Source organism: Lingula anatina, chromosome 7 (genome assembly GCF_051362555.1).
Source record: "Lingula anatina isolate TDL-2025a chromosome 7, LinAna3.0, whole genome shotgun sequence".
NCBI classification, from domain to species: domain Eukaryota; kingdom Metazoa; phylum Brachiopoda; class Lingulata; order Lingulida; family Lingulidae; genus Lingula; species Lingula anatina.
The window spans coordinates 21,152,108-21,176,104 of record NC_141773.1 but is presented as its reverse complement, the minus strand read 5'-3'; the positions used below and the strand labels follow the sequence as shown (position 1 = coordinate 21,176,104).

The 23,997-nt window shown below is 36.3% G+C and overlaps 1 protein-coding gene across 2 annotated transcripts; it reads right to left on the bottom strand.

Annotated features, from left to right (window-relative positions):
- Nucleotides 1–1,412: 1,412 nt before the first annotated feature.
- LOC106181152 (uncharacterized) lies at nt 1,413–23,104 on the bottom strand. Of its 2 annotated transcripts, XM_087017758.1 has the most exons (7): nt 22,949–23,104; nt 15,342–15,861; nt 5,122–7,130; nt 4,710–4,856; nt 4,207–4,339; nt 3,766–3,933; nt 1,413–3,275 (listed from the first exon to the last, which is right to left on the bottom strand). In XM_087017758.1, the coding sequence occupies exons 2-7, from the start codon at nt 15,379–15,381 to the stop codon at nt 3,055–3,057; spliced, it is 2,718 nt and encodes a 905-aa protein (XP_086873884.1). In that variant the 5' UTR covers nt 15,382–15,861; nt 22,949–23,104; the 3' UTR covers nt 1,413–3,054. The 2 variants fall into 2 exon arrangements, with proteins under 2 accessions (XP_086873884.1, XP_086873883.1); XM_087017757.1 differs by lacking the exons at nt 15,342–15,861; nt 22,949–23,104 and adding an exon at nt 7,778–9,275.
- Nucleotides 23,105–23,997: the final 893 nt, after the last annotated feature.

Here is a 23,997-nt window from a genome sequence, read left to right as displayed (position 1 = left end):
TGGAAGTTCTTGCCTTTCAGCAGTTATCATTTTATGTTTTGGTTTAAGTTATTTTCCATTGATATTTTTAGTTTGCACCACTCATTTGACGTAAAGCCTGACTGACCTGTTGTTTTGACAGAACTTTGCCCACTTGACTTGCAGCGTCTGACCGATTATCAGTACGTTTTTATTTCATAAATCTAATTTTATTTTCCCCTCGTCTCTTTTTTATTTTGTCATTTAAAATGTGTGGTCCCATATCTTTCTGCTTTTTTAAAATTTTTCTCAATTTTATTTTATTTTCTTTATTTATTTGTTTATTTATTTATTTATTTTTGTCACCCAGACAATTCTATTCTTTTTCTTTAAAATAAAACAACTAGATAAGATTCAAAAGAATACAACCGTTGTTCTGTTTTGTTTTCATTCACGTAACGATTTCTATTTTTAGCGGCATACTAGAGTCAAGGGCTGTCAAGTTCATCACGGTGTCCGTCTGTATAGCCCCAAAGTGGTGAGCTACAATCATATCCGTAAAAACGGGGAATTTTCAAAGTTTTCTATCAAAATAAAGGAGATTTTTTAGTGTATAACTGTAAGGTGCGGTGCCTAGAATAGAATATCATCTGTAAGAAAACGGTCACGGTTTACGTATACGTCATGTCTGATAAAATAATGTTCAGCGATTCATCAAATAGAGGATTTCCAGTTCTCTTTATTGATGGGTGTTCTAATTTTTTTTTTTTTTCATATGGTGCAAAATGAAACACCGCATTGAATGATAAGTCATACATAACTCGTTGTTAATACATTCCTATTTACTTTATGTTCCAGTGTGATTTGGGGTCCGCCCACCGCTGTAACGAGAGCGGAGAGAGTAGCTGGGGACCGGGGATGGTAGCTTACACCATCACCAAGAACCTCGCCCCAGAAATTCTCATGCGCAATTCTGCGTCCGTTCAGGCGGATTACTTTGCTCTCGGTGTGATGATCTTCGAGTTGTACACTGGGAGGTAAATGATAATATTATCACCGAAATAATTACAAAAGATGCAGTCATTTGAAATATTACTTTCTTCATGCCAGAGTTGTGAATTTCCTTCATTTGAATTGTGTAATCTTTTTCATGTATCTTCGTTTATCTAAAAAGTGAAGAAACCCTATTTTTATTACCTTAATTTCCTTCTGAAGACACCCTCTCTGGTACAAAGAGCCACACGGCAGCGGACGCAATGTATTGGGCACAACTACAGCAATTTTACATTTGCATGGGTTTCCGCGAAGCCGCAAGACTGGACGATCTCATACGATTTCCATTGAGAAAAATCAAGTAGTAATATAATGCTAGTAATATTACACCACCACAGAAACTCCACTGCTCGAAATAGTATTGATGTAGCTTAAGAATCTATTAAGAAAGAAGAGCAAAGGTTGTTTTATATTTTCATTTATTCATGTAAAGAGTTCGCGACATGATTATTTATCATATACATGTAATAGTATGTATAAATAACGTCATATAAGTTTCAAAACTGTCTATAATATAAGCTCCAGAACAGAAAATAATCAACAATATTACATCACTTAATATTTTTAACTTATCAAAAAATGTTTGTTGCAACACAGTTGCATGTTGAATGTAATAAAGTATATGTCATTTTGTCTTACTCTTAGAGTAAAAATAATTAAGCCTTATTCACAAACTAATCAATAATTAAAAACTGGTAACATGGTAAATTTTTTAAATTGGCAAAAAAAAAAAAAAAAAAAGAATTTTTACTTTATATTACATCCATTTCAAGTAAAATTTCTAGATTTGTTAGGCATAAAACTGCAGAAAAAAATGATATAAATCATGAAGGTATAGGATAAGGAGACAAATTAAGTGAAAAAGATGTACGTAGGAGTAAAAAAGGCCCTGCCTTGAGAAAAGAGCTATTATGCACTTTCATAAGAAAGTGCTGGTCTGGATACAGCTTGTCAATTATATGAAATGCATAAAACCTCATAGCATGTACAAAAGCCAATAAAATTAGTTCACCAGCAGGCATCTTGTAATAGGGAAGTTAATTAATAAGAAGGCACTATAAAAAGTTAAACATACTTAGTAAAACTAGTATGGGCAAAAACCTTGAACCGAACCAATCATATCGTTTTCAATACACTACAAAGGAATCTTCATTACTTCTCATTTTTTTCTCAAATTTGCAAGGCAACTGCCACTAAAGGCAAAATAAGAAAACAAAAATGTTTTTTCACAGTATTTGGCAAATAAAACCCATTCATAAAAGGGTAATTAATGATCTCATTACTGAATATATACAATTTGACTTATCTCATATGTACAAATATTGGACTAGAAAAATAAGCACAGCCTCTGCTGCCATAAATATTTGAATCAGAATTTGTATAAGAATATTATCTTACATCAATAATTAATACAAATTCTTAATGATGACAATGCAAATAAATATACACTCCAATCTCAACCTTAGGAAAATTCACTTCTGCCATCAAATTACACACAAAAATTGACAAGCAGATTAACACTTGGCATCGTAGGGGTAAAAATGGTCTATATGAACACATTGATTGCGTCAATTTACACTGAGCCATATGACAATCAATCCATAAACAAACTAAAACATAAGTAATTAGCAAACTGTTTTTTTCTGTATGGTCATTTAGCAACTTATTTTTTATGTTGAGGGGCTAACCCACATTGTGTGCAGTAACCATTAGCAACAAGCAGTAAGTTCAAAGGTCACATGGCCACAAGGTCAGGGGTCACAAGGACAAAGGTCACAATGTCAAAGGTCATGCAAGCACCTTACTGTCATCATGTATTGCATAGTTTAATATTACAGCAGATCAAACAGTATAGAACACAGTTCATAACACTGAATGGCAAACAGCCTAGGTGGGTTAGTTCAATGTGCTTTTGTCCACTTACAAAAAAAAAAGCTACATAAACTTTCATAATGGCAGATAAGAGTCTTGTGTATTATCTTCAGTATTTAAAAAGAACTTTAAAAAAATTTTTTTTAAATCCTCAGGGATATTTTTCAGTCCTCAAGACTGATGCTGCAACTTCTTTTCACGAAAACTCTCCAGATTTCTCTTGGCCTCATCTTCGTACTGTTTGCGTAGATTCCTGCGATATGCATCCCAGTTATCTGGCTTTGGCGCAGATCCCCCCACAGTGACAATCCAAGGGTGCGTAAGGACATCAATGGCGGTGTAGCGACTCTTGCGACTGACCACCAGCAAGTGTTCTATCATGTCTTTAGCAGCTGGAAATGAAAAAACAGCGTCAGTCACAAATGAACTCCCAACACATATTTGGATTTACAAATTGAATAAGGAAAACAGGAAAATCCTTCTTTTCTCTTTTTAATTATACTTCAATTAGGCTAGAAACATTTTCACTGTCTGGAAAAAATTGGAAGGTGCTCAATTTTTCGAAATGGTAATATTAAAGCAAACATATTCAGAGGGATTCAAACATTGCCTTTGCCCACCTCCAAAAAAAAAAATAAATAAATAAAAAAATAAAATAATAATAATAATAAATAAAAAAATAAATAAAGTTTAGTTCTCTGATAAATCATCACCAAAAATTAGAAAAACATACATAGCCTGCACCTTGCAAATGTTTTCTGTGACATAAAAAAATTCAATGATTAATAGACACTATAGGATGTGAAGGTTGTGGTATGAACTTTGTAGTAATCTATGAAATCGCAAAGAAAAAAATTGCAGATTGAATATATGCACACATACCATATGATATTCCATCCCAGTAGGGACTGAGAAACTCGTACTCGCCAGACTTGATGTACTCAAACAGTTCTGATTGGTTACGATCTGGACTGCGAAAAGGCGGAAATCCACACAACAGGATGTAGGTTATAACTCCCAGGGCCCACATATCCACCTCCAACCCATAGCCTATGTTATCAAAATATAAAGTAAGAATATTAGTCTGAGTTTAAATAAAAAATGTTTACCATGCAGGGTGATCTAATGTCAGTTTGAATGTACAGCATAACATCTCTGAAAGGACGTAATATTATTCACTTCATTCAAGGATGCGCCTTTGAAATTCTAAACAGAATGTCCACCAAATGTCACTGTAGTGCAGTGAAATGGTTTTCTTACCATATTTCACTGTAATTATGAAATAAATAGATAAATAAATAAATCATTTCCCACTGTTCTTACCTATCTCTGTTAGTATCTCTGGGGCTACATAAGTTGGGGTGCCACACACGGTATAAATGGGTTCTTTCACCTCCATAGCTAGACCAAAATCAGCTAACTTCAGCATGATACTGTTGTCTTTATTCCTCATCACCTGCAGAAATGGTGAAAAACATGTGCTCAGTGCATATTCAAAATGTCATTTCTAAATTATATATCCATGGAGGCGACTTCTGGATTCACTGTCTTCCACTGAACTGAGAAAATAAGTTTTCTCGATTTACCCAGACTAAACTCAACTGGCAATTGTAATTATAAGTGCTAACACTTTTTCAAAAGGTGTAAATTTACTTTTTCCACTTAATACCACAACAATAGATGTAACAAATGATCACCATCCATTACTCTTAATGTTTAAACTTAAAATAACTGCAGGAATAAGTCACCTCAAAATGGATACATGACAACATAAAATAAAAACCATTTAAGGGACAGAAATAAAAATCACATTAATATCCACTCACCAGTAAATTTTCTGGCTTCAAATCTCTGTGGACAATACGTCTGCTATGGAGATAGAACAATGCTTGGGCTACGTCTGTCGCCATCTTGGCTGCCTCAGGTTCCGGGAATTTGACACTCTGAGTGATGGCATCAAATAAATCCCCACCCTAGAAACAGAAACAATGACATATTTATAATTTCACAAATTAATGCTATTAATTCTTCCCTTCTTTCCATTTCCCTACCTCTTAAAAAATTTCTTCTGTCAGTAGCTTCAGATATAAAGTTTATAAGTTGATATTTCGTCTGCTTCATTCAGGGAAACATTTCAACATCTTATTTAATTTTTCAGCAAGATTTGTAACACTCTATTATATACCAAAATGAGGAAACCCTCCTCACGGTTGAAAATCTTTAACCCTCTCCACTCACCTTCACTAGTTCCATGATGAGGTAGATTTCCTTTGGAGTCTCGTACTCTTCATATAACTTCACAATATTGGTATGACTGCATAACTTCATCACCTCGATCTCACTCATCACCATGTGTTCCTTCCCCTTCAACTTTGACTTGTCGATGATCTTCATGGCGTGTTCCTGACCTGATTTGATCAGTTTTGACTGTTTTACAATCGCAAAGTTGCCATCACCCAAAGTCCTTCCTGCTTCGTATTTTTCAAATATAGGATCAGCATTTTGAAGCTGAATACCAAGTCTTCCTTTTTTCAAATTACTTTTTGATTTCTTTTTTGTTTGTTGCTGCTGTTGCTGTTGTTGTTTTTGTTGGATTTCAGCACCATCTACTTTAGCATTGTCTATGGGGGAGAGTTTGGCCTCGCTGCTAGGGGCAACAACAGGGGATTGGTTATTATTCACCACATCTCCTGCAACATTGTTGGTTTTACCTTGTTCCTTACTGTCCATTTTACCTTGTTCCTTATTGTCCTGTTTTTTCACCTGTGGAGAGGAAGCACCTTTATGTGGACTGGCATTCGCTTGTTCTCTACTCTCATTTATCTCTCTATTAGTTCTATCATCACTAATTGGTTCCCTGACATTTCTCTCGTCCTCCTTTGTTTTATTTGAGGTTGAGAGTGGAACACTTTGCCTACTTTGTCTAGTACTCTCATTTTGGTCTACTTTTGATTCAACATTACTGCGAGAGGGGCTGACATCCTGCTTAGTGTCATTGTCAACTCGAGGAGTCAGGGTGGCTCGACTAGGGCTGACGTAAGTTTTCTTAGAACTGTCGTCAACTTTTGGAGTTAGTTTTTCTCTCCCGGGGCTAACACTAACAGGTTTGTCGCCAGCAGGGGGTGAAATTTTACTCTGCCTGCTAGCTCTTTCTGTCTTCTTGTCTTTACGCGACCGCTGATGACGTTCCATTTCTTCTTCCTGGCTCCACTCTAACCTCCGCCATTTTGGATCATCCTCTTCATCATCCTGAATCTCTGGTTCTTTCAACTGAGCTTTCTTTCGCTCGCGCTCTAACCGCTGAGCTTCTCTTCGCTCAGCATCCATCTTTTTGAATGGATCCTCTTTCTTTTTAGACAATACCTGATTTTGTTTTCTTCTTTCCTCCTCAGCAATTTTACGCTCATCCTGAATGCGTTTTTGAAGTCTTTTTCTGGCACGTTCTTGTTCGTCTTGAGCTGCCTTAGCCTTTTCCTCCTGTACTTTAAATTGAAGTTCTTTCTGTCTATTTTGATTATCTTTTTCATGGCGATTGTGTGACTTCTTCTTCACTTTATCAGTGTAAGAAGCATCCACTTTTTGATTGTCAACGTCATCCCTATAACTTTCGTCACTATCTCCTATTCCACTGTCTCGTTTCAAGTCCTCCTCATTATTATTATATGTATACTTTGTAATCACATTTCGATGTTTCTTTTTCTTATGATGCCTCTGCCATCCTGCCAGAAGATCCTGTACAGATTGTCTGTCATTATAATACTCCTCAATTATATCCTGGGCGTCTGAGAGCGGTATCATCTCTTGACTCGTCGCTATGAACACATCATCGTCCCGAAAAAAATCCGAAACACCATTCACCTCCTTTCCCCGCAAAGAATACAACTTGACTATGCGCTGTCCCCGCCATCTTGATCCGAAAGATTCGGCAATATCCCCCATTAACTGTTCATAAGACTGGACACTGCGACGGTTGAGGAGAATCCTGACAGTAGTTCTGGGTCCCGGTGGTCCATATCTTACCACAGTGATGACTTTGGGTTTCATGGGCACATTGTCATGGGACTGAAGCAAATAACTGGGCCGGGCATACCCTCCCTGAGCACCATACCCGACGGGAGGGGGGCCCACCCGTCCCCTGGGGTATGTCTGCCGCAAGCGGTTAGGCTGGAAGGCGCCGTGTGAATATACCCCAGGGTTGTCATAGCCAAAGTGGGAGTATATGTTCTGTTCTTTGGCTTGAGTACGACCTGAAATATTCAAAGTTACATGAAGTTTCTGATAATGTAATTACTAGTAGAAATGATATATGAAAACTATGCCATATATATAAAAAATATTCAATTAGTTTAAGGTGGTTGTCATATAGTTTGTAATCCATACTTTCAAAAAGGTGACTTTTGCACTGACGAATAGGTCATTTTAGCAACAGTGACTGTTATCCTGCTTAAATAATTATTGATTAACAAAAAACAAATTAACTTATTGTATGTAAAACATTCAATAAAACAAATCTCAATTTCCTAAATCTAAAGGCATCAGCTAAAAATCAGAATAAGTTTACTTCAACCTGAATCTTAAAAAATTATTTGTAAACTCCTTATGCACTTGTTGCACCAAAACTATTTGTGTATTCTAAAGCCTTTTCAAAAAAAAAAAAAAAAAAAAAAAAAAAAAAAATGCATTATTCCCAATGAATTCAAGTCACACCTGTAGGCAATTCTTATAACATAGCAGATAACGTTTTTGTAAAAGTGCATTTTTTCCACATTTCATCCTCTAGAACAGCCATTTTTAGAAAGCACTCTTACACACATTTGTTCATTCATGAGTCAGACTCCATAAAAACACCATTGTATGTGTTCATGCTGTTGTTTCTATGACAACCAAATCTTACCTTTGACCTTTTTGGGCCTACCGCTGGCCCCTCGAACAGTTTTTCTATTCCCTACCACAAACAAATCATGCTGCTTGACTTCCATGTAAGCTCAAGTCTCTTCAGACAGGTAAAACTACTAAAATTTCTGAGTAGCCTTTTTAAAATCTAAAATAATAGTATCCCATAAAGTGATACTGAAATATTGATATGGTACATCTGTGGTTTTGAACTTCCCCATTCTGTTGTAATTTTGTATACAAAGACAGAGCTAGCCTCTTCCGGTTGTCATTGTTGCCATCACAACTGGATGAAAACTGCTATTTTGACTTAATTGATCTGACACATAAAGTCACACAAGGTGGTGTAATTATCTCCATTTTTCTCTGCCAGGAAATGCTTCACACTTCAGATGAACTGCCGCTGGCTCACACAAACTTCTGTTTGGAAAACTTCCGTTTCAGCTTCATTAATATGGCAGCAAGTAATCCTCAAGATGAGTTTAATCATATATCAGTGTCTTTCCTTTCTATCTGATGTTTTTGAAAGAAATAATATGTGGACCTTTCTCTTGGTTATCACCCTAATCCATATGGTTTTCTAATTCCAATACATTATACCTTCAAATTCCTTCCAAAAGATTGTGAAATATGTCCAGTAACACAAAGAATCCAACCACACAACCTCCAATTTAGCTATATCCAATAAGTTTAGCTTTCACTTTCAGTTCATTCCACTTTTCTACATTAGCTTCCTTTTATAAACTAGTTAACTGGTTTCTCTTCATTAGCTTCCTTTTATAAACTAGTTAACTGGTGTCAAGTTGCTTATGACAAATTCACGGACTCTGAACAAACTGGCAAGTAAAGGCAACATTACGATCCAAAGATCCACTGTCTTCATACTAATCTTCGAAAGGCAAGTAATCTGGAGGTTTAAGTCTCCTAAAAAACTCCGCTTTACCATACAGAAAGAGACTACCCTAGTCTAAATATATACAGTAAATACATGTAGACACCAAATGTCAAGGTATTAACAGGCAGTGGAGTATCCTATACTTGCAGCACAACTGGCCTTTGCTTTTCATCGTAACGATTCCCTTCATTTTGTCAACGTCATGGTACCTACTGTGAAAAAAAGTTGACTTCAGGATATCCGTAATCCTCTCCTGTCCCTTGTTGAACATGATGTTAAAATTATCTCTCTAAAATATCAGTCCACTGTTGACAGAGCCGCTGCCTGTCTGCATACTGTGCTATCTACTGGTATATGTTCACAAGATAAAGGACATATTAAAAGGTGTTCAACTTGGCTCCCCCAGGTTGACAATATCATAAAACTTCTTCCATCATGAAGAATCCAGGTAGAAGTATTTTTTCTTGTTATTTTTTAAAATAATTTTGTCAAAAAGTCCTGAGACCGTTGATTTCCTTTTAGGCTTTTTTTCCCATCTGTCCAAATGAGAGCTGAAATTTTAGGTCTTCACCCAACTTTCACCATGAGGTGTCTGTTCAGAAAAAGCTGAGACAAACTTTTTAATGCTGTGGCACTCAGCAGCAACTTTCACCCCGGCAAAAAGTCTCAGACATTTTTTCCCTGAGACTGGAAGACGAGTCGGTGCTTGACCAAGATGTGGTGTTTGACCACTGCCTCTGACCAAATGTCAGTGGTCAAGTGCTGTATTGATCCAAAATAACACCTGTGTGGTGGTCACCAAGGACTGAAAGGCCAGGGAATTGATTCCACACTTACATAAGTTATATAATTTAAGCTGTCAAATTTGTTCACCCATATACATTTTATCATCCTATGATCTCTTTATTCCTTTTATTTTGGGTTTTGGAATCTGCTTTATGTGGCGCTTAATTGACTTCCTATGATTGATGTAATTTTTTCACTTTCATATTGCATCACTTGTGGTTCTCTTTTTTTCCCCCTAATCAACAACCTATCATTCCCTGTTGTTTCCTCAATTTATAAGTGATTACATCCCACATTACACTTTAAGTCATACATACCATTTACCTTTTTTATTTGCGGGGGAATGGGGTACTCATACAGTATTTCGTGCTGAGTGTAAACATCAATATATTTTTAAATATTTTTTTAAACAAAATTCTTCTTTTCAGTTGAAAACCAATAATAGTAATAATAATTGTGATGCTGATAATATTGAGTTTATAATTAAAAGTGTGACAACCACCTTTACGGAGAATATATGAAACGTGCAGCACCATTTATGAAAATACAAAGACCCGCAGTGGTTACTAAGAACAATTAATCAATAATCGGTTCTTGTTATTTCAAGAAGCTAAGACAATATTTAAGGTAAATATATATATTCAATATTTATGATCAAGTTAAACGCTTGGTCTAATTAATATAAAAGTAAACACAAGCTGTTGAAATAACCACGTGCCTTATTGATTAGTTATCACAATAAATTTGGTTGAATTATTTATTTTAAAATTATTTAATCTAATTGGGATTGGAATGTTCTGTGGTAACCAGAGGAGTTAATTACCAGTAAACTCTGTGTATCCATGACACCCGTGAAGTGAATGGCACTCATACCAGAAGTTTAATGTCACAGGTCATGCCAACCTTTGCTCTCAAATTCTGACCCAAACTATGAACCCTGCTCAACTTACTAGTAAACTAGTGCAAGTAAACCCTACCCCCTTCACCCCCCCCCCCCCCCCCCCCCCCGCCTCAATCACCCCCCTGGCCCTTGGTTACGGAATCAATGACTTCATAATTGTAACAGAAGCGCCATCTAGTGGTCGTCCACTGCCCCAGGCCACACTGATCTCCTCAGATCTCTTCATTAATTTTCTAACAGATGGAAAGATCGATCAATGAGTTCTTCAATGAGTGTCTGTTTTATTCTCCTCGACTCTCACATGGAAGTCTTTTTTCAAAAGGGCTTTTTGTCCATTATTATCAGAATTCAAAGCAGGTCACATAAAAACCAAGCAAACTCATTTTTAAGGGAGGGGGGAGGGCTTACTAAAAAGCCACAAGCTATCATTATCTATTGTATGTTGTGCTGAACTTTTTGCATCAATTAACCTACTAGTATGGATAAAAATTACCCAACAATAGTTCAATCTAAAAAGATTACAATTTACCTTACTTAGCTCTTTATTTACACATGGCAACTAAATTTTCCTTTCAACAGTCCACCCCAAGTAAAAGTACTGTTTGATCTACTTCATAATAACTGGTCATAAAGCACATGTAATTCTGTGTGCTAATTTCATACCACATGGTCCAAAAGTCAACACTGAATCTTGCAAAATTCACTTCCATCAGAAAACACCATGGCTTAAAAACAACAACTTCATCACGTCCCCTCCTAGGGGAATGTGTTTTTCTTAGCCCATGGACAATATTTGCCAAGCATTTTACTGACAATATCACATAATAGTTGATACACCAAAAATAAAGTTGGGGTTGAGTTATAATAACCGCACTTGCTGGCTGTAGATATTACTTTCGATCAATATTTATTGTATATTTCACAATGACTTCTTTAAGTTGTCCTAAGTAAACGGAGGCTGAATATTGCTTAGAGATATCAAATTTGTTTATTGTGATTATTTTTGAAAAACTTCTATAAGTGGTAGTTAAGAACATGTGCACTTTGACAGGGACTTTTTCTTTACAGTCTTTTTTATAAGTACCATAATTTTATCACTAATAACAAACTATTTAAAGTAATTAAAAAATGGGGATTGACCTTGGGGAATGAGAAGTTGGGTCAGCCCTAAATATCTAGTTTAAATAATGTTTAGCAAAATTTAATGTAAACTATCATCAGAATCTGCCATTACTAAAATTTTTTTTAAAAAGTTAAAAACACATCCAAATTTCCTTTCATTTCCTTTAATACCATTGGTAACAAATCTTAAAATGCTGTATTTGTGAAGGATCTTTCTTCTCCCCCCCCCCCCCCCTTAACTCCCACACCCACTTTCCAATCAAGAGAAATAACGAACAGAATCAAGCTCAGCATTCTATTTTTGACAGGCAAACTCAATATCTTTAATCAACGTGTGTACATTTAAAACAAATCCAAACTCTTCATAACACTGGGATTATTGGGAAAGCATCGGCAGCAGTGTTACTGAGCTCTCCGTCAACACCTCCGGGGCCTCATGGCAAACAGAGCCTCGCTAATTACGCCCGGTGTGACCAAACACGATCAAACACTTACACCCCGTTACACCAACTTGCTGCCAAACAATCTCATTAATGCTACTCGGTGATGGGGCGAGGGATTAGGAGTCCAATATTTACCCAGGTACAACATGTGTGTGTATGTATGTTCAGGGATAGCTGGCTTAATCCAGGCGTATTGATGGCTTTGCTGAGATCTATAAAGCTGAACAGTGTTGTAACATTGAACAGAGCTTTAACTGTGTTATGTGTGAATGTGTTAGTATACAAACACACAAACACACACACTTTTCATGGGATATTATTAAATTAGAAAGGATGTTGATTCTTGACAGAAAATTCACCTTTTTCCATCACATCTGTAAATGAGTTCATGTTTAAGATCTACATTAAAAAAACTGGTAGCTAATATGAAGACCTACTACTCTCAATTTCATGCAACTAAAAAGAAAATAGAATGAGTTCATTTCCATGCTGTGGAATTCAAACATAACATCTCACTTCTATGGAGGCATGCTCAGATGATAAGTGACAAAGTCTTCAATTGGTTCTGAAAACAAGGTCAACAAACAAATCCCCACACCCTATCTATGTCATTTCACCCGCTAACGATAACATTCATACCCACTGACAAAGAATCAACACCAATTAATGTGCGGAATCAACAATGTAACATAACAACCTCACCGTCACTGACGCTGGTCACTATTGGTTACTGGACACTTTTATTGACCACCATGAATCGGAGGACTGGGCCAAAGTTTTGTCTGATTGTTTTCGACTGATTTTGCTTGCTACACAAGCAAGTTAGTCATTCTAAGCAAACACTTTGTTGAAAGAGAATAGTTGATGGAGGTACAGGGAAGGGGGTATGCTGCACCCAAATTAAATAAAATTTAATTGACAAACAAATATTTTTTTTTTTTTGGTGAATTACGTTGAAAAGTGACCTTCTTTTGGGTACGTTGCAGCTGGTAAAGACTGAAATATGTAGTGATTCTGGACATTTAAACAATGTACGAAAATTGTGTGGTACTGCGCCTGATCAATGTTTTACAAATGCCGCCTAAAAATACTTTTTTTCTTTTTAAATTTTTTTCTTAGACTAACTGTTTTACCATGTCTGCCTGCCTGACTACTAAAAAAAAAAAAACATTCAAACACATCATTTCTTCTTGCAAATACACCATATGTAGGAGTTGGCCATGCATGAGTTAAAAAAAGGGTGATAAAAAATTACCAAAACTTTTAAAAACCAAATGTCAAATGTTTAAGGCACTTCAAAATTTTTTTTTTCAATTGTTCATTTCTATTTCCTGTTTTTTTTAATGGTGTGTGTGTGTGTGTGTGTGTGTGGGTGCGTGTGGGGGGGGGGGGAGGGGGGTACTTCGTGTACTGTTTTAATATATATATATATATATATCTACCAACAAGTCTACAGTACCAGAATCAATACTGGACAGCAGCTGCCAGTGAGGCATGCAGTCAGCTAGACATTGGCATCACTTAGCATCAGGAAACAACAGAAAGTGAAATTCTAGACAAATGTTTGAAAAAAAAGATGGTAAGAACTGTTGACGCAGCATGCTGCTACTCACGTACTAGATCTCTGCGTCACTTACCTCAAAAAAACTCACCATTACTATGCAACTTATTTTTATCATTTTAAATAAAAGAGTCCTTCTTTCATTTTTAAGAAATCATTGAAAAACTTAATTATTTTTAAAATATTTTTACACTGAAAATTTTGGTCAACATCAATTTGGGATAAAATAAATGATTCTGCTTACATAAAGTAGCAATTAGTCTACAACATAATCCTTTTCTTCCTTCTCATAAAACAAGTCTTAAGAGTAATATTTCATATTAGTGGACTAGCTACTGATTTATTTTGGGTCAAAGAAACCACATCCTCAGTCAGTTCCCCCAGTTGTCACGCTGACCTCAGTTTAGCTTCCAGCATTGGGGAAATTCAGAAACAAAGCAACTACTATCAAAACTGACTCATTAACATCCTATTTTTCTGGAGCAGTACTTATGAAAGAAAGTACCAGCAGTGTGCTCTGGTCTGTAATCATAACAGCAATAATGTGCCGCAGTTCAAGATGGGAATAACGCCTCTTTGTTCGGTTAAACTTTTGAGGTCAAATGAAACAGCCTTGGCCATTGTAAAGTGGATCTATTTGTTTGTTGTCCTAACTAGCTGCGCAATCTAAAATATGTTTGACTTTTGTTATGTTAAGACGGAAATCAAAATCAGAATTGCTGATGATGATGAAACCAATCCCATATAGGGTAAGGAATATGAAATTGAAGGGTGGGGGGGGGGGGGGTGGTGCATTTTATGGTTCCTCAAATGAAAAAATGTTCACAAACTGACTTTCTTTGCTCATAAATTCAAAATAAGGCACAAAAAGGCATAGAAGTTTATTCTCTCCTCCTCACTCATTTCTTCCATCTGGTCATTAAATTTTGTCTACCTCTAGATCAGTGGCCCAAAATTTATATAGATTTCACACTCATCTCCTCACCACACAATTAGCTTTACCAATGGGGTTGATCAATAATTGGCCCTCTTTCAGTTGCGCTTATCGAGTGAAAAACATGGTCTTTTTATGCGACTAATTGACGCCTAATCTTTAATTTTCTTTCCAATAATTCTGACGTCAGTAAACGGTCATTGGTATCCATTGGCATTCTTTAGGATAGCAGATATAAATAATCCACCAGCTTCAGTAAATGTTTGGCATCCCAATTTTAAGGCAAGTCACCATCTAAGTTGGGTCTGCCTAACTGAGTACCACAGATTTCAGGAGAGGAGGGTATAGTTATGATTAGTTCATCACTTTTAAAAAGCCTTTCATCTGAGAAGAGCTGAACCAAGTGTGGCCAATCCAATGTGAGTGGAAACACGCCTTAATATCGACACTGAGCTTGTAACTGTGGCAGATCATCCTGTATTCCCAGTAGAGATGGTATTTCCAGTTATCAGGTCTGTCTAGTGTAAGCATACATACTTCATAACATGTACAAACAATGAGGGAATTAACAACTTGACCCCTTACACCTCTGGTCGCAAAACTAAAGGACGCTGTCAAACAAGATATTTTGGATCGAACGTTGGTCTTAACTTTAACACCAAAATCTTGGTCATGTCAAAGTAAATTTGGAGCACACCAATAAAATAGGGTGACTTTTGATCTGAAACAACAGCAAATTTTCCCTGATATAAATTAAAATCTTTCACATTTAAAGGAATTAACACTGATTATCTTGGATCAAAGTTGACTGAATAGTTTGACTCCATCTTTGGTCTAAAATCTTCCTGTAAACCTGACCTCTGGTTCTTTGACTGAAAAAAAAAAAAAAAGATTTCCTGTTCTATCCATTTCTACATACTCACCTGAATGCCATGTCTTCAGGTCTTCTTTCCCATATTTCATTGGTTTAAAAGTCTCAAATCCTCCACAGACATAGGACTCCCCATCCTTTAAGTCCTCGATGTCTCGAATCTTTTTACCGCCCCCTGGTGTGAAGATCTGACGCACTCCATAAGGCAGCGATGTGAGTGTTGGCAATTTCTTCGTCAAATCATCGAGTAAATCTTGAAATGTAACATAACGATTTGGTGTAATGTACACCTTCTTCCCCTTGAAGAAACGATCGCCATTAGAGAAGAAGCGAATCTTGCGTGGCCTGCCGTAGGGGCTGTGTAACGGTCCTCCCCGATGTCGCGCTGCGTGTGGGACAGGCTGGCATCTTTCAGAGGCCGTCTCGCCATTGTTTCCGCCATTTGCCACGGCATGAGAATGTCCTGTAGCGTAGAATGCTGAGTTCAATGCTTTGGGTCTACATCTTGACTGTTAGACCCTTAAGTCACTGCAAGTTTGGATTACAACATGCTCTCTTCTGCTTAGGGGCATCTGAAAAATAGTTCAAAAATAGAACATTACATTTATGATATATATTATGGATAAATTATCCATTTTGTAACCACTCATATACTAAGTATCTACAACTAGTAAGCTACTCTTAATGCCATTTGAATTAGAAAAGGTTCCTTACAATGAAAGCATTAATTTCTTCCAAAACTTAAGATTTTTTCAGCCAAATTTCTGGTCTACTTCAATAAGGCCACACTTTTTTTATTTTTATGGATGACATCCTCTGGGGACCCCAAAGTCGGTGCGAGCGGGCGAAAAAAAAAAAACAGTCCCAAAAAAAAAAAAAACTGCTTAAGAAAGTTATGTTTTCAGTACACAGCTGGAAACACTAATTTACCACAGAAACACGTATCAAACTAACAACATGCCTTTATCCATGCTCTCAAAATATTAAAGCATTGTGAATAGGGCCTACTTCGTAGAAAGGTAAAAAGTCATGAATATATATGCTGCATATACCAAATCTATTTAAGGTTATTTCATGCATTCTGTTTGGTATAGAAAACCAATAGACAAATATCAAATAAATAGCGTGTCTTTATTTGTACTCTCAGAAATTAAAGCATTGTAAACACTTCACAGAATTGTTAAAAAAATTAAGCAAAGATAGGCCTATGCTTCCTACTACTAAGGTAATTTCGGTCGATGCCATTTTGTCTACTTTGACTCACACGCTAGCAGCCAACTATCGGGTGGCCTGTCCGACCTTCAGTCCACCAAATACCGCGACGCTCTTGTCGACCCTTTTTTCGCTCCAAAAAGAAACTGGTATGTGCTGCTTTGGACAGAATGTCACTGAAATTTCCGGGCGATGATTGCTGGCCGCGGCCAGCCTTTCGTAAATTGTAAAAGGGTGATATCTCCATGTCCAATATCAATGGCAAACCAATCCAAAACGACGGCCCCCGTTCTCTTTATGACTTTAATTGTCGTGTATTTTGAAATTAATGCTAGAGATGAAGTTGACGGCAAAACGGCCATATTTCCATGTGGTGATAATACGCATGTGCAGAAAGCTCATTTCACACTCGGAACTACTCGGATGTCTCCGCAGTCGACAATGACAGTATGGAGCTTGCGGAATTAGCAGAGAATTGCCGATTGCATTTTCCGGCAAATTCAATAACGATGTTTGCGACAACCGACTTCCTTTGGGGGGGGGGGGGGGGGGGCGGTTTGGGGGCGGTGGGGGGGGGGGGGGGTTTGGGGGGGGGGGAGAACGGACGAAAATCGGTGCGCGCGCAGGATGTCATCCATAAAATTAAAAAGTGTGGCCTTCAGGCTAAAAGTCCAGTTATCCTTTTAAAAGAATATGGTACATATTGCTTTTCAATAGGAGTCTTTTCTTCCTTGTTGTTGACAGGTCCATAATATTTCATTTTAAAACTTAACCCTGAATTAAATTTAGAGGGTCAAGACACATCTGAATTTGGTCAAAATGTGTAGACCTACAGACCATTTTTCAGATTTTTTTTCCTGGGCTTCTGGTGCTAAGCTAAGAAGATTTTACAGGCTCAATGAAAATGCTGTTTACAAATGGCCAGTAAATGATACTGTTACAAGGGTTTTTATGCCCTTAGATCACTGCCCCGGGTAATAAACATGTGCTTTTTCAACGATAAATCTAAACCTTATGGAACTGCATTTTTCTTGGTGCAAACTGAAAATCGTTCTTTTTTCTTCTTTTGAAAGCATCAAAAGACTTTCACGAAGCCTCTAAACGTAATGTCAACCGCAGGAAAAAAAGCAGATGCACACATGTTACAAGGCTTTAAGTTTGATCACTCACAGATAACACTCATTGGAATTTATACTAATGCTAAACCACAATAACTCAAATTAAGAGAACATTTCTCCATATGTTGTCTTGCTGTTGAGTCCTAGGCCCAAAAACCGCTGAAATCAGGAACCAATTTATAAAACAATGGCTGAAACTAAAACATTACACCACCGCTTCAACAAGATTAATACCGACCATTTTTTCACATAAACATGCGGTTAACAAGTGAAACCATGTCAGAGCACCAATAAAAAACCAATCAGTTCATGTAAACAGACATAAAACCAATTGTATTACTATTTTTCCATGCTGGGGTTAAAACATTTCAGGAATTTATGTAGATTCTTTTGCGAACAATAAAGCATTTTTTGGTGCTGGGTCTTATTAAGGAAAAGATGACCCTGTTAAAAGGAATGCTTTTCTAAACTTTAATCTACTTGTGGATTTTAATTTTCTCTCTCTTTTTTTCCTTTCTATTTCACTTCATTCTGCAATTGTTTGCATTTTTCTTAGCAGAGATAACACTAAGTACTTGAACTACAAAGGTTACTACAAAAATAAGTCCCTTTCTTACTATATTCATTCCTCATAATCAATGCAATGTTATACTAGCCAAGTATGTAGCAGCTTTTAAATAAATATCAGCCAATTGATAGTTCAGTTCAGGGTATCAAAATATCCTTTTAGAAAGTATGAAAAATGTATTGCTAAATGTCTTCTGAAAGTAAGAAACCCCTTTCAGCTGCTTTAATTTTCTAATGCACTTTGAGTCCAAGAATAACACAATATTTGCTCAATTCTATGAACAGCGAAATATTTTTATAGGGCTGAGTTTACACTGCCATATATTTGAAATAAATATATCAAAACATATTCACTGCCACACTGTAAGCTTCGTATTACTGCTGGTATCTCGCCTGATAGCAGAAATGGCAGATGAGTTTTTACAAGTATTTTGTTTCTGCAACTAAGGGAGGCAACTGACAACAGGAAGAGAATACTGTTTCATATCTATTATTTATATCTGCTACACGAAAGTACAAGGAAGACAAATGGTCCATTCCGTGAAGCACTCCATTATCCAAAGGGTATACAACAAAAGCTCTGACTGTCACAGCAAATTTTACATTGCATGATTCTGTAAATTGATTCTGACGGAATAACATCCATTTTTATGGTCATGCTGGCTGTATCTTATGTCTTGGTCTGTCAATCATTCCTCCTCGAGATATGATTACGCTATTGATTTCACAGTTATGGCTGCCATGTGTTTTGATAAAGTTGCTAAGATACAACGTAAACAATAAATGTGTTTATTTGACAGTCTCTACATATGGCAACTTGTAGTGTAGAATTTGCTGAATATATCCAACACTGTGTCTGTGTGTGTGTGTGTGTGTGTGTGTGCGTGTGCATGCGTGTGTGTGTGTGTGTGTGTGTTTGTAAAAACATAAGTAAAGATCAAAAGCTATTTCCCCTTGATGGGTTCAGGGTGTTTTCAGAAAAAGAAAAAAAATTGACTTAAATGTGATATATAGCATTTTTATGTACTGCCAATATTAAGCTACACTGTAGCAGTTTTTATCAATTATGTTCCTTTTTGTTCAATGGAGAAGGGAGGTTTACTTGACATCAAATTGGATTTCTTTAACAACATGATTGCCATTCTACAGGTAAAAAAATACCTACCAGCATCTTAGTGTGCAAGACAGGTAGTTTTACAGGCACTCTTGGCATTAAAAATTCCCATACTGATAAAAGCAGGGATAAAGTCATTTGAAACTTCAAACAAGCTCATTGTAAAATATAACCAAAGCTCACCTTTCAACATAATTCAAGACATATCAACATCAAACTATCGCGGACAGCCAGGTAACACAAACAACAGCAAAAAACTTAAAAGTTAATCTCCTTGTTCATACGCAAACCTTTCATCACGCAGTGTTTGTATTTTTTTTCTTTTTCTTTTTTTAAGAAACATTGTGAAGACATAAAGAGCTCTTGTCGTTTTAGTCGCATCACGTAATGCAGGATAAAAGGATTCGTCAAATACGTGTAAGGTAATCCCTGATACGTGAAAGATAATCTCAAGTTTAATTTGTCCTCAAATGTCAACTGCTACCTGTGGCAGGATCTGAAGTAACGCCACAAGTTTTTTATACACTTCTGTTGATACTAATAATAACTGACAGTTACGTGATTTATTGCAGTTTCTTACCAATGCTCTGTATAGAAGTTAATTAAATTTATAGAAAAACACAATAGTACATGGTGCACTGGTTTTCTATGAGACTGATTGTAGGCAATAACAGATCATACTGATCTGAACTCTTACATGCATACCTTTTTTGTGGAAGATTAGAGGGTGTGGGATTAGGCAAATTAAATTCATCCCATTCTGATATATTGTGAATTGAAATAAACATAGTTTCAAAACTTAATGGGAAATTTTCTTAGTCATTTCAGCCAACAGTTACATGATAATTTTCATTTTAAAAGCAAATACAAGCTTGATTTAAAAAAAAAATTAGTTTGAATGCTTTAAGCGTGAGAAGATGACCTCTTGGTCTGCTACAAATGACAAATGCGTAAATTGTTTGAACTGTTTACACCACTGCCTAATCTACCAGTAGATTTATCAGTATTACAAGTATTACAAGTCTCCTTCTGACAGAGATTGCAAAACAACAAAGAAATGCTCTCCATCTTTAACACAAATTAAATTAATATATGTTTTATTTATTTATTTATTATATATTTATTTATTTGCTATATATTAGTACTTAGTAACATTTACTTCATCAGCCTTCCTATCACAGCAGGTGGTCAAAGATTCGTTTTTGCTTTCCATAAATACAAGACGCTTTTCTTGGAACTGAAATTAAAATATATTTGCTTCTGCATTTGCCTAACTTTTCAGTAACAGTTCATTAATTAGAAAAGGAAACAGATGCATTTTAAAATCCATACAAACTTCTCTTTTTGTTTGCATTGCAAGAGAAGCACATTATAAAACAGTTGAAACATCAGCCCTCAAGACTAATGATGTTTTTCTAAGAATAGACTATTGAAAATTACTTTGCAGAAAACAAATCACATGTAATCAGCCTGTGCAAATGGAGACCAAAGTCTAATTTGTGCTTTAAATGTACTTTTAAAAGCTTTTTTCCCCAAAAATCAAATGAAAAAGAAGATTGTAACTCCAAACAAACTAGATTGAATTTCTGTAAGCACCTGTTTTCTATTTTTACGATGTTTATCATATTTAAAGAAAATTTCTTTGAATTTCAAAATATCATCAACAACAACAAAAATAAGAAAAAAATGCAAAATAATGCATTATCAGGGAACCACTTTTGTTATGTCAAAATATCATTTTGCAAATTATTTCAAGTAATATTAATAATTAATGAACCAACTACTTTCTTCATTTCCATGTGGCAAAGCTGATTTAGCACAGAAGAACATAGAAGCCAGGCTAGGAAATAGATGCTACCTGAACATAAACAGCCTCAGAAATATTATTTTATTTTTCACTGGCCATGTATCATCCACATGGACAATGTCAAGAGTATTTGAACTGGCTCAATATCTACAGGCCTGATTATTTTTGAGCCCAAATGTTGACTTTACTTTACTATGTCCTTAATCCGGACAGAAGCCTTAATTAAATTTGCACTTAAGCCAACAGGAATCATTGTGAAGAAGGGAAAAAAAGAGGCCTTTCAAGCTGACACTATATTTGACTGACTGATGTTCTACTGATGCCTTTGCTTGACAAGTCCTGATGTTGTCACAAGTCCTCAAAACTTTCTCATATTTTCATATTCACTGGTCCAGTCATGAAAAATATATATTCTTATGACTTAGGTGTAATGGTAGTGGTTGTACAGAATAAAGGACATGAGTCATGAATAATTCTGATGGGTAATTGCACTCTGTTTTGTATTATTTTAACACAGTATGCTAGGTAGTGCAAAGACTGCATCTAGACATGTATATGTATACAACACTGCATTCCCCCCTCCCCCCCCCCCCCCCCCCCCACACACACACACCTCCATACTGACAGATGTTGAGAGATTTTGCCAATCATAAACATTTTTTTCTCCTGAAAATTCCTGCCTGCTATAATTGGCAACAAAATCTACACAAGACGTCAGGGGCTCTGCCAGTGCAGTGTTGTGTTTACATGTACTAGTACTCAAACTGTGCCTCGCATGACATTTCACCAAATGCTAAAATGATTGGAATCTGTTGAAGAAATGGAGGGATACACTTTTTCACTAATTTGGCTAACAATTAATGACTTGACCCTAATCAAAAAATGTTGAGCCACAGTGATACTAGGTATGAAAACTGTACTTCACAATGGTCAGTAAAAGTTGAGTTTGTCCTTTACACTCTGAACTAATAAAAACTCTTTTTCCACACCACACCACCTCCCTAAAAAAAAAAGCCACAAGTCTTCACCTTTCTTCAAAGCACCAGAATGTTTAGACTCTACGTAAATTGAGCACTTAAAGCAAAAGGTTAATTGAGTACTTACAGCAAACCCTGAAGTGGAGAAATACTATGACCACAGACCCAGCAGGTGCCCTCTATTAATAGACATATATGTTATGGTTTTAAGGAAACACTCTCCAGACCAAAGCAGAATAACAGAGGCCAAACCCAGCCCATAATGTAATTATGATATAACCAGTCGATACTGGGCAATGGCTATATGGACTGGACTGGTGGGAATAATCAGACTTCTGGGCAGTAATTTTCCAACATTTACTACCATACACAGCTAAAATAAAATTTCTTGTGCAAAAAAATCCTGTGCAATAATTTACCTCTTTAAGAATCAGAATATTGTTTTATGGCAAGAGCACGATTCCAACATTGTGGAGAGTCAGCAGGAAATACTGCAATAATTTATTAAGAAAAACCTGGAATTCCTAATGCATTGGCCGTCTTTGTTAAATATTATCTAATTCAATGCTTGTAACTTCGGTCATATGACACTGCATTTGAACAGTACAATTTCTTAGGGAACACAAGAAGTTCACTGCACAGCATTAAATACAATAATCTGCCGGCACTTTTCACTGTTTTAGCAAAGAACGAAAGCCTGTCAAAGTGCATGTGGTTGGAGGGCGGAAGAGGGGCACCTGTTTTAGCATGTGAGTAATCGTTTACACTTTCCCTGATAAAACACGGCCAAACTCTGCCATATCTAGCCCTGATATTAATCATACACGGAGATATGATACTCAAAAGAGTAAATTCGCTACTCACCGCGCCAAACTGTGGAAAATACTCCAGAAACGGTGACAAATCTTTCCTTGTCGTGAGCTCCTTTCCTGAGCAACGCATAAACAGAAGAGCAATATGGAGTCGGTGCCGGCCTCGTTCTGGCGCGCTGTTGGGCACATTTATTTGCGCACCTTTTGTGTCACGTCCAGATACATATTCATGAGCTGCCATTGTTCCTAGCAACGGCGATGGTATCCATTGATTCTGTGTGCTTATTATTGCGCTTGACTACACGCGCGTCAATCTCCGGCTCAACTGATCAAATACTCCAGCCTAAAGCTGAATGGGCCCTTTATTCTCGTACAATGCATTGCGGAAAATGGACGTATAACCTGAACGAGTTAAATTTGTCTAAATAGTCAGATCAGTTCGGAGTCGGTTTAAGTTCACAAGAATTTAACAAAGGGAAAGCAGCGGATTTAGAGACAGAGACAAAAAAAAAAAAAAAAAAAAAAAAAAAAAAAAAAAAAAAAAAAAAAACCTGTTCCTGGCGAAGAGGAAAAGTATTGTACATGTAAGTTACTAATCACATTGTATAAGCTTCAAACTTTCCAAGTGACTCACGAGTACGCCGCACTGTTGGATTTCACATATTGAACAGCAATTATACTTTATTTTAAATAGTGCTTCCGGTCCTAATTTAGCACTTATTGTAATTGTCTAAATTAGAAGGGTAATATTCTAGTAAAAAAAATTCTGTCAATATGACTAGCAGAATTCTAAAAAATATAAGAATCCTGAGATTTCGGACATTAAAAGCTATTTTCATATAGCGATTATTAGGCCTAACTCACTGAGATTCAACCGGAAATGTCATCCAATGTAAAGTTCACTTAAAAGGGCGTTTTCATTTTCATCAAATTAAATTACAATTTTAAAAATAACCATATTAAAGCGAAGGCCTATGTATATCCACCTTTATTACTACTAGTAGCACGCCAATGAGAGCATTGAAACATATCATGTGACATTATTTTTTTCTAAAACTTTTTAAAAACTTCTACAAAATCTGAACAATTTCAACATTTTAA